This window comes from Cheilinus undulatus, linkage group 19 (assembly GCF_018320785.1).
Source record: "Cheilinus undulatus linkage group 19, ASM1832078v1, whole genome shotgun sequence".
Lineage (NCBI taxonomy): Eukaryota > Metazoa > Chordata > Actinopteri > Labriformes > Labridae > Cheilinus > Cheilinus undulatus.
This window is the reverse complement of record NC_054883.1, coordinates 42,672,906-42,684,495: the sequence shown is the minus strand read 5'-3', so window position 1 is coordinate 42,684,495 and position 11,590 is coordinate 42,672,906. Positions and strand designations below refer to the sequence as shown.

At 42.3% G+C, this 11,590-nt stretch overlaps 1 protein-coding gene across 1 annotated transcript; it reads right to left on the bottom strand.

Moving 5' to 3' along the window:
- Positions 1-3,519: 3,519 nt before the first annotated feature.
- Positions 3,520-10,903, bottom strand: and1 (actinodin1). The gene is made up of 4 exons (XM_041814299.1): positions 10,830-10,903; positions 7,548-7,961; positions 4,991-5,245; positions 3,520-4,905 (listed from the first exon to the last, which is right to left on the bottom strand). The coding sequence occupies exons 2-4, from the start codon at positions 7,950-7,952 to the stop codon at positions 3,898-3,900; spliced, it is 1,668 nt and encodes a 555-aa protein (XP_041670233.1). The 5' UTR covers positions 7,953-7,961; positions 10,830-10,903; the 3' UTR covers positions 3,520-3,897.
- Between the last annotated feature and the right edge of the window lie 687 nt (positions 10,904-11,590).

Below are 11,590 nucleotides of genomic sequence, written 5' to 3'. Positions count from 1 at the left end.
GTATAGATATCTGTATGAGTATAGAGATATGTATGAGTATAGATATATGTATGAGTATAGAGATATGTATGAGTATAGAGATATGTATGAGTATAGAGATATGTATGAGTATAGATATATGTATGAGTATAGATATATGTATGAGTATAGATATATGTATGAGTATAGAGATATGTATGAGTATAGATATATGTATGAGTATAGATATCTGTATGAGTATAGAGATATGTATGAGTATAGAGATATGTATGAGTATAGATATATGTATGAGTATAGAGATATGTATGAGTATAGATATCTGTATGAGTATAGAGATATGTATGAGTATAGAGATATGTATGAGTATAGAGATATGTATGAGTATAGATATCTGTATGAGTATAGAGATATGTATGAGTATAGATATATGTATGAGTATAGATATATGTATGAGTATAGAGATATGTATGAGTATAGATATATGTATGAGTATAGAGATATGTATGAGTATAGATATATGTATGAGTATAGATATATGTATGAGTATAGAGATATGTATGAGTATAGATATATGTATGAGTATAGATATATGTATGAGTATAGAGATATGTATGAGTATAGAGATATGTATGAGTATAGAGATATGTATGAGTATAGATATCTGTATGAGTATAGAGATATGTATGAGTATAGATATATGTATGAGTATAGATATATGTATGAGTATAGAGATATGTATGAGTATAGATATATGTATGAGTATAGATATATGTATGAGTATAGAGATATGTATGAGTATAGATATATGTATGAGTATAGAGATATGTATGAGTATAGATATATGTATGAGTATAGATATATGTATGAGTATAGAGATATGTATGAGTATAGATATATGTATGAGTATAGAGATATGTATGAGTATAGATATATGTATGAGTATAGATATATGTATGAGTATAGAGATATGTATGAGTATAGATATATGTATGAGTATAGATATATGTATGAGTATAGAGATATGTATGAGTATAGATATATGTATGAGTATAGATATATGTATGAGTATAGAGATATGTATGAGTATAGATATATGTATGAGTATAGAGATATGTATGAGTATAGATATATGTATGAGTATAGATATATGTATGAGTATAGAGATATGTATGAGTATAGATATATGTATGAGTATAGATATATGTATGAGTATAGAGATATGTATGAGTATAGATATATGTATGAGTATAGATATATGTATGAGTATAGAGATATGTATGAGTATAGATATATGTATGAGTATAGATATATGTATGAGTATAGAGATATGTATGAGTATAGATATATGTATGAGTATAGATATATGTATGAGTATAGAGATATGTATGAGTATAGATATATGTATGAGTATAGAGATATGTATGAGTATAGATATATGTATGAGTATAGATATATGTATGAGTATAGAGATATGTATGAGTATAGATATATGTATGAGTATGAGTAACGCCCGAAGCTACCGCGTGCCAACTCTGGTCCGACCCGGATGGGTTCAAGCTGGGATGCTGCGGCGCCGATGGGTCGCTCAGACTGTAGGGACGGCTGTACAGACTCTTGTCCTCTGGGAAGGATTGTCTCTCATTCCAAAAACAGCTCTTGATCGACCGATTAAAAATCAGATAAACTCAAACGCATCGACACCACGTGACTGCTGGCTCACAGTGAAGTCGACTGTGTGATAAAAAGGAAAAACAAAAACTCTGCGTTACAAAAATCTAGCACGAAGCTATAAAAAGGTTAGGAAAAATCTGGTACTGGATAAGGAAAATTCTAAGTCTGATTGTTTATCAGACTTGGCACAACGCTTGGATCAAGAATGGGCCTAGGAGGCCCAAGGAGACTCAGCAGAGCTCTCCTCAGTGAGCATCTTCTTGGACTGTCCAGACCTGACCGCTTTCTGATCTGAACCCAACTCTGCACCGAACTCCACCCTCTCTCTCTCTCTCTCTGAACTCTTGTGAGTTCTGAAGTTACTCTTATACGAGACGGAGGGGTTTCGGTTTTGAAGCCCTCCCAGTGTTTGATTAAATCCACTCCACCAGATCATCAAGTTAATGGGATAATGTAGAGATAACACAACATGGTTATAAAACTCTACAATACTATCAATAAACTATCACACAAACATTAGAAACACAGTTCATTGTTTAGACGCACAATTATACATTAGAAAATGTTTCTGCATTTGGGTGTGACGGAACTTGACCACAAGGTGGCAATGTTGATCCAGGGACGATTTTCAGTCTCTGTCCGTCAACTTGGAGAAATACAACTAAATTATATCATAAAACCATAATTCAGTAAGGGAAGATGTCAGAGATTAGTATGGCACGTCATTCTGTTCCTTGTAAACAGACTCAACCAAATATGAACAGGTCCTGTTAGAAACATAACATTTAAGACAGTTTTTTGATACTTCCAATCCCTGCAGCTTCATGTGGTCGAGATAACACCGGGAATTTACGATATGCGCCTGCTTTCTGCCACGGCTCTGTAGGAAGACAGAGTCCTTAGATTTATGAGGCGTAGTGCAAAGTTTCTTACAGCTTTCAGGAAGACAGGATTTAGTTTGAGGAGGTTCACCATTTGGTCGACCAATCGAAAGATTCAGATTTTAAGGTGTTTATCTCTGTTGGGAGCTGTCTTTCATCAAAATGGCAGTTTAAGAGTCCTACTGCCTGAGAAACTCTTGTTTTTCAAATGTGGTTCCTTGATAAGTTGTCAGCCATGGGGGAAAGAGAACCCCCCCCCCCCCACTTTCAGTGACATTCCTGAAGGATCTCTGAAGGTGTAGGTTTAGGAAGGAGACAGGATCTCTCCCCCCTTGTATCATTATCTTTCCTCCTTAGAGGGTGTGATATCAACAGCCTTAGATTTTGGTTGCATCTTTAGTTGTTCCGGATAGATTCTCACTACAAATTTTTTAAAAGCATACTTTAAAATAATGTTAAAAAAATAATAATAATTTCCCTCAAGCTTTAGCTATGTTTTTTTTCTTTACCAGTAAAAATTAATATTTAAGTAAGCTGACCTCCACGGCACATTTCTGCCTTTTAGCATCAGCACAGCAGAGACGTTATTGAGCCGTAGCTCTGAGTTCTATCATAGCACCGTTACTTTTAACAGTTAACCTAGAAAGTGGACAAAGAAATGGAATTAAGGCTGACAAACCGCTAAACATTTATTCCTACTGAAGACATGGATATTTGTGATGTCCAGTGCCTCTGCATTCACTCAATAGCACTGCAATATTTTATATTTATATTAATATTTCTTACCTCTGCATTGGCTTAATTTTTCCAACACTTATTAAAGTAATTACTTACTTGAACTAAATTAACCAGCAAAAAAATAAACAGATATGGAAAATATGGCTTTGCTTTAGAGTCAGATGTTGACTTAATGAACTCTAAAATCAGCTTTAAATAAAAAGACTCAGGAAATGAAACAGTCAAACAGCTTTCAAGAGCTTTTATTAGAACATTCAAAATGAAAAAAAATCTTTACATAAACCATCAGACAAAAGGCAACAAACAAACAAAAAGGTGAGATGCACGGCTACAGAGGCAAAGTATTTAAAGTCGTAGCACATTCAGGTGGTTTAAAGAAGGCGAGGGGAAAGCTGGAAGCGACAGGTCTAAAGCAACTAAAGCGCTGAAAACATCGCTGAAATACAGCTTTTTGAGCATGCTCCGACAGCAGGAAGCATTGTGTGGATGTCCTTGCTTACTGGGTCCATAGTCTTCTTTTATGTCCCGTTTCTGGTCCAGATAGGACCTACCTTGGAAGCGATCGAGAGGCTAAGCTACAAGAACTGTGTATTCATGTCCATTTGCACGCATGCGTCTGTTAGCATGTCTATTTCTTGCGGTAGTCGTCTGCGTAGGCTCTGTGGTCATCCTGTTCTGGGAACTGGTCTCCATAGCGCCTCAGTATGTCCTGGAGGCTGGGCATACCCTGTGAGAGAGGCTGGTAGGGCATGTGAGGCTCCTCCTGGCCGCTCTGGTATGGCTCTGACTCGTAAGGATCCTGTTCCTGCTGCTCATGATGCTGCTCCATCTCTGCTGCCCCCTGGTGTTGGTCCTCCTCGGCGTAATGCTCAGGCTGGGCATGCTCTGGTTCTACGCGACGCAGACGGCAGTCAGGGTCGTACTCAGGGTCGCAGTGCGGGTTGATGGGCTCCAGGACGCCTTTTCTGGTGCCATCAGCGTTGAGGTGGGGCTCGTAGGCTTCAGCAGAGTAGGGGATTTGCCGATGAACGCCGGTGCGAGGGTTGTTCGGTTTCAAAGGGAAGCACTCTCTGTCGTAGCCGATGAAGCAGTCGTAGCCCTCCTTGGTCTTTCCAGGGGGTCCCAGGGGGTGGCGCTCCTCCCGTGGAGGCTCTTCATAAGTGGGGTTGGAGAAAGGGTGTTGCTGTCTGGGGTTGGGAGGACCACGGCGATGCATGGCAGCTGCTGCCTCACGGATCGCAGAGAAAGGATCGTTTGGGTCGGACTCTGGAGCGGCCTCCGTGCGGGGAGCGTATGGGTTTCCTGCCTGTGCTTGGGCCATGAACTGGCGCAGAAGAGCATACGGATCGTTGGCTGGAGGAGAAGCTGGGGCACTAGGCTGACGGTACATAGCATAAGGATCAGTCACTCTGTTAGCATTAGCATATGCATCCCTAAACATAGCATAGGGGTCGTGGTTTTGCTCTGCAGGAGGAGGGGCAGCACGAATGGCAGCAGCCTCCTCTCTCGCCTCAGATTTGTAGGACTCTGGTGGGCTGGCGTATTTGGTGGCTGTGAGAGGGTTGCATCCATCTTCAAAAATAGGGTTGCAGGATCCAGGGCCAGCAGGGGCAGGGGGGTTAGGGGCACGGGGTGCCTAAAGGAACATGGAGAGTCCTGCTTATCAACCATGAACGCAATGAAAGGGTTAAACATTTATCATGGTAATGAATAGAGCTTACCGAAAGGGAGGCGGCGTAGGCACAGAAGGGATCACGCAGTGGGTCACAATTGGGGTACTGCAGGTAGAGACCAGAGGGAGCTCTCTGCACCAGCTTGGGTTTGCAGTTCGGGTCTTTGCTGGGGTCACAGCCCAGGTGAGCGTAGGAGGGCAGAGGTCCAGCAGAGGGTTTATAGCCGTAAGCCGCTCTCAGGTGGTACTGCAGACACTCCACATCCTCGGAAGAACAGATCCGCAGGAGCTCCGCCTTCTGCTCCTGATGAGTGACAGACACAGGCAGGTGTGCTACGTTAGCTACAGACACAGGCAGGTGTGCTACGTTAGCTACAGACACAGGCAGGTGTGCTACATTAGCTACAGACACAGGCAGGTGTGCAACATTAGCTACAAACAGACAGGTGTGCAACATTAGCTACAAACAGACAGGTGTGCAACATTAGCTACAGACACAGACAGGTGTGCAACATTAGCTACAAACAGACAGGTGTGCTACATTAGCTACAGACACAGGCAGGTGTGCAACATTAGCTACAAACAGACAGGTGTGCTACATTAGCTACAAACAGAGAGGTGTGCTACATTAGCTACAAACAGACAGGTGTGCTACATTAGCTACAGACAAAGGCAGGTGTGCAACATTAGCTAAAGACACAGGCAGGTGTGCTACATTAGCTACAGACAAAGGCAGGTGTGCTACATTAGCTACAGACACAGGCAGGTGTGCTACATTAGCTACAGACACAGGCAGGTGTGCAACATTAGCTACAAACAGACAGGTGTGCAACATTAGCTACAGACACAGACAGGTGTGCAACATTAGCTACAAACAGACAGGTGTGCTACATTAGCTACAGACACAGGCAGGTGTGCTACATTAGCTACAAACAGACAGGTGTGCTACATTAGCTACAAACAGAGAGGTGTGCTACATTAGCTACAAACAGACAGGTGTGCTACATTAGCTACAGACAAAGGCAGGTGTGCTACATTAGCTACAGACACAGGCAGGTGTGCAACATTAGCTAAAGACACAGACAGGTGTGCTACATTAGCTACAGACAAAGGCAGGTGTGCTACATTAGCTACAGACACAGGCAGGTGTGCTACATTAGCTACAGACACAGGCAGGTGTGCAACATTAGCTACAAACAGACAGGTGTGCTACATTAGCTACAGACACAGGCAGGTGTGCAACATTAGCTACAAACAGACAGGTGTGCTACATTAGCTACAAACAGAGAGGTGTGCTACATTAGCTACAAACAGACAGGTGTGCTACATTAGCTACAGACAAAGGCAGGTGTGCTACATTAGCTACAGAAACAGGCAGGTGTGCAACATTAGCTACAGACACAGGCAGGTGTGCTACATTAGCTACAGACAAAGGCAGGTGTGCTACATTAGCTACAGACACAGGCAGGTGTGCTACATTAGCTACAGACACAGGCAGGTGTGCAACATTAGCTACAAACAGACAGGTGTGCTACATTAGCTACAGACACAGGCAGGTGTGCAACATTAGCTACAAACAGACAGGTGTGCTACATTAGCTACAGACACAGGCAGGTGTGCAACATTAGCTATAAACAGACAGGTGTGCTACATTAGCTACAGACACAGGCAGGAGTGCTCGTTAGCTGCAGACACAGGCAGGTGTGCAACATTAGCTACAAACAGACAGGTGTGCTACATTAGCTACAGACACAGGCAGGTGTGCAACATTAGCTACAAACAGACAGGTGTGCTACATTAGCTACAAACAGACAGGTGTGCTACATTAGCTACAAACAGACAGGTGTGCTACATTAGCTACAAACAGACAGGTGTGCTACATTAGCTTCAGACAAAGGCAGGTGTGCTACATTAGCTACAGACACAGGCAGGTGTGCAACATTAGCTACAAACAGACAGGTGTGCTACATTAGCTACAAACAGACAGGTGTTCTACAGTAGCTACAGACACAGGCAGGTGTGCTACATTAGCTACAGACACAGGCAGGTGTGCTACATTAGCTACAAACAGACAGGTGTGCTACATTAGTGCATCACAGTTATAGAGGTGGTCCTGTATGCAGCAGCAACAATGTTATTGTTTAACACTAAAGTCTTTCTCTTACAGCAGCCTATCAGATATACTTACAGCAGCCTATCAGATATACTTACAGCAGCCTATCAGATATACTTACAGCAGCCTATCAGATACACTTACAGCAGCCTATCAGATATTGATAAGGGAAATCTTTAGGCCATTGGGAGAAAAATGAGTACATCTAGATTGTTTCAGCCCATTCTAACAAAGACAACAAGAGGGCGCTACAGTCCATAATGATTACTTATGATATTAGAGAGTTCTTTTATGATGCAATGCTGAACCTCTTTGATTAAACTTGTTTTTTCTTTGACAGAATTATCTTAGTTGTTTGATTTTCCAAAACAAACAGTACAGTTGTACCAGGTGAGGTCTGTTTGTATGCATACACCAATCGTACTCTTCTATCCTGTAGTTTAAAAAGCAGTCTTGACATAAAGAATAGAGTTTTAAAATTCTGATGGGTTACCTTGGAAAGGAACGGCACCGCGGATGGAGCGTAGTAGTAATACCCTGACTGTGGCTCCTTGGCAGGAGCAACAGACTTCACATAAAGCGGTGCTGGGGCCTTGGCTGGTGCTGGTGCAGGGGTGGCAGCTGGGATCACCAGGGGCAGGTAGGGGCTCTTGCCTGTGAGCAAAGCAGCATACAGACAGTAGGGGTCCTTGGTGGGGTCACAGGTTTTTACTGGTGCAGGCTTGGGGGGCTCAGGTTTTGGTTTGGGCCTGCTGGTGTAGGAAGCCACGCAGTTGGGATCATCAGAATCAGCACAAGATTTGTAGACCTCGCCCAGATGGCGCAGGTAGGCTTTGTAGGATTTGCGTCCCTCAGCACGGTTCTTGTTTTGGAGGTAAGCCAGGTAGATGCGGTCCATCTCCTGAACCTGAGAGATGATGAGGAGGAAGAGGAGGAGGAGAGAGGAGAGTTTGTGTTCAACACTGAGTTTAATGACAAAAAGGAAACCACAAGCTTGAAGATCCTAGAAAGCTCCATTTAGATAGGGAAACCCGCTGGGTTTATAATAATGCTACGCAAGTTTACTGTAGCTGGTCACCCCCCAGTAGGGTAGCTATCTGACCTGCTGTTATTGTACAGTTATTGATGTGAGAAACTTTTAAATTGTGCATGAAAGTAAACTTCTCCTAAAGAGGAGTGTTAAAAATCTCAAATCTTCAATCTCACTGAGATAATCATGGCAGAGCAGGGAGGAGGAGCCTCAAGAGGTTATTTAAGAGATGGGTGTGGTTATCGGCCTCCCTTTGTCCTTGAGCCTGCTCTGTCCATGCGGCCACAGCACTTAACTAAGTTTGTTTGATTAATTATCCCACTTTTTACTTTGTTTGCTAAATAAGTGCATCCTTTTAATTGTGATTGTCACTTTCACCAAAGGTAGAAGTTTGTTTGACCGCTGAAACCACAAAGAAGACCTAGAGATTTAGAATTGTTTGTCTACTTTAAAGGACACATATGAGTGAGTACATGTCCTACCTAAGTTTAAAGAGAATAATCTATTTTGACACAGTGCACTAATTTATGTTTGTTTAGCAGGAAGCTGAAGCAATTCCTCACTCCTTGTGTAACATATTGGATGCATAAATTAATGTAAGTTGATCCCTGTTAGCTTCAATTTAGTCGTGAAATGTGCGTGGCATGTTTTGATTTGTTATATCTGTTTTGTACAGAAAATCATCCATCCATCCTTTCATCCATCCATCCATTCATCCATCCATCCTTTCATCCATCCATCCATTCATCCATCCATCCTTTCATCATCCATCCATCCATCCATCCATCCATCCATCCATCATCCATTCATCCATCCATCCTTTCATCATCCATCCATCCATCCATCCATCCATCCATCATCCATTCATCCATCCATCCATCCATACATCCATCCATCATCCATCCATCCATCCATCCTTTCATCCATCCATCCATCCATCCATCCATCCATCCATCATCCATTCATCCATCCATCCTTTCATCATCCATCCATCCATCCATCCATCCATCCATCATCCATTCATCCATCCATCCTTTCATCATCCATCCATCCATCCATCCATCCATCCATCCATCCATCATCCATTCATCCATCCATCCTTTCATTCATCCATCCTTTCTTCCATCCATCCATCCATCCATCCATCCTTCCATCATCCATCCTTTCATCCATCCATCCATTCATCCATCCATCCTTTCATCCATCCATTCATCCATCCATCATCCATCCATCCATCCATCCATCCATCCATCATCCATCCTTCCATCATCCATCCATCCATCCATCCTTTCATCCATCCATCCTTTCATCCATCCAACCATCCATCCATCATCCATCCATCCATCCATCCTTTCATCCATCCATCCTTTCTTCCATCCATCCTTTCATCCATCCATCCATCCATCCATCCATCCATCCATCCATCCATCATCCATTCATCCATCCATCCTTTCATCATCCATCCATCCATCCATCCATCCATCCATCATCCATTCATCCATCCATCCTTTCATCCATCCATCCTTTCTTCCATCCATCCTTTCATCCATCCATCCTTTCATCCATCCATCCATCCATCCATCATCCATTCATCCATCCATCCTTTCATCCATCCATCCTTTCTTCCATCCATCCATCCATCCATCCATCCATCCATCCATCCTTTCATCCATCCATCCTTTCATCCATCCATCCATTCATCCATCCATCATTTCATCCATCCATCCATTCATCCATCCATCCTTTCATCCATCCATCCATTCATCCATCCATCCTTTCATCCATCCATCCATCCATCCATCCATCCATCATCCATTCATCCATCCATCCTTTCATCCATCCATCCATTCATCCATCCATCCTTTCATCCAGCCATCCTTTCATCCATCCATCCATCCATCCATCATCCATTCATCCATCCTACCATCATCCATCCATACATCATCCATTCATCCATCCATCCTTTCATCCATCATCCATCCATCCATCCATCCTTTCATCCATCCATCCTTTCATCCATCCATCCATTCATCCATCCATCCTTTCATCCATCCATACATCCATCCATCATCCATCCATTCATCCATCCATCCATTCATCCATCCATCATCCATCCATCATCCATCCATCCATCATCCATCCATCCATCCATCCAGCATCTATCCATCCATCCATCCATCCATCCATCCATCATCCATCATCCATCCATCCTTTCATCCATCCATCATCCATCCATCCATCCTTTCATCTTCATCTTCAATAAATGGTTAATCTGATTTCTGGATCCATGTGTTTAAATGAGCACCCCACCTAGAGGTTGGATGAGCTAGCATCAGTTGAAATTCAATTGGTCTCCACTAATTCAATTTAGTGACAGTTTCTATCATCCATCCATCCATCCAAGCTTTCATCCATCCATCCAGAGGATTTAGGGAGGACTGTCACTTTAAGACTTTGGGCCGCTTATGCAGGCAGTCCAGGTTCCAGTCGGTCCTGTCCTTCTCAATTAATAAAGGCATAAAAAGCCCAAAAATGTGTCTTAAGAAAGAAAGCTCTACCCTAATTCAGGATCTTCTGTAATGTGGTGTGTGTGATTGATTTAAATGTCTTTGCTGACTATGCTGTTTATTCCTCAGTGTTATTAAATCTCCATGTCTTTGGTTGCCTAAAGAAAGAAATCTAATGCAATAGAAATCCATCCATCCTTTAACCATCCATCCTTAGTCACATCCATCCATTCATCCATGCTTCCTGGTTTCCATTCTCAGTGAAGAACTTGTACCATCCCCAGAAGTCTGAATGTTGTTTGTACCAGCTGATGTTCCATCCATCATCAGCTTCCTGTGTAATCCATCCATCAGCAGCCTATCCTCCATCCATCCATCTCTCCTGCTGAGACCAGAGACAAAGCGATGGCACACTTTATCCTCACTTATCCATCCATCATCCATCCATCCATCCTTTCATCTTCATCTTCAATAAAGTCTGTAATCTGATATTCTGGATCTCAAACGTGCTTACCGAGGGTTGGCATCACTAAGCCGTGACTGGTGGCACTGTCAACGATATCTCATCTTATGTAACAGCCATTTTCTAAAGCGCTGTAGCTGGATAGCAATACGGTGAAGTAGGGGGACACATTTAGGTGTTACGCCCTCATCTAAAAGCACTAACTTGGACTTTTTTCTTTCACAGTCAGTTATTCCAGAAACTTCCCTTCACATCCACAGAGCTGACTTTCTCCGACATGAACGAGGCTGGCTGTGAACCATGAGTCTTCATCTCCACTTTTATTATATTATTATAACAGTTCTGTAAGAAAGCCTAATTACACGGACTGTTTGGATTTAGATTGATTTAAAAACACTTTGCTCAGTAGATTTTAATATCCTCAGTGTTATTAAATCTCCATGTCTTTGGTTCAACCTAAAGTCTAATGCAATAGAAATAGCTAGTTAATGTGTCCGCTAGTAGCTTTGCTAACACTAATATTAGTCATATTAGTT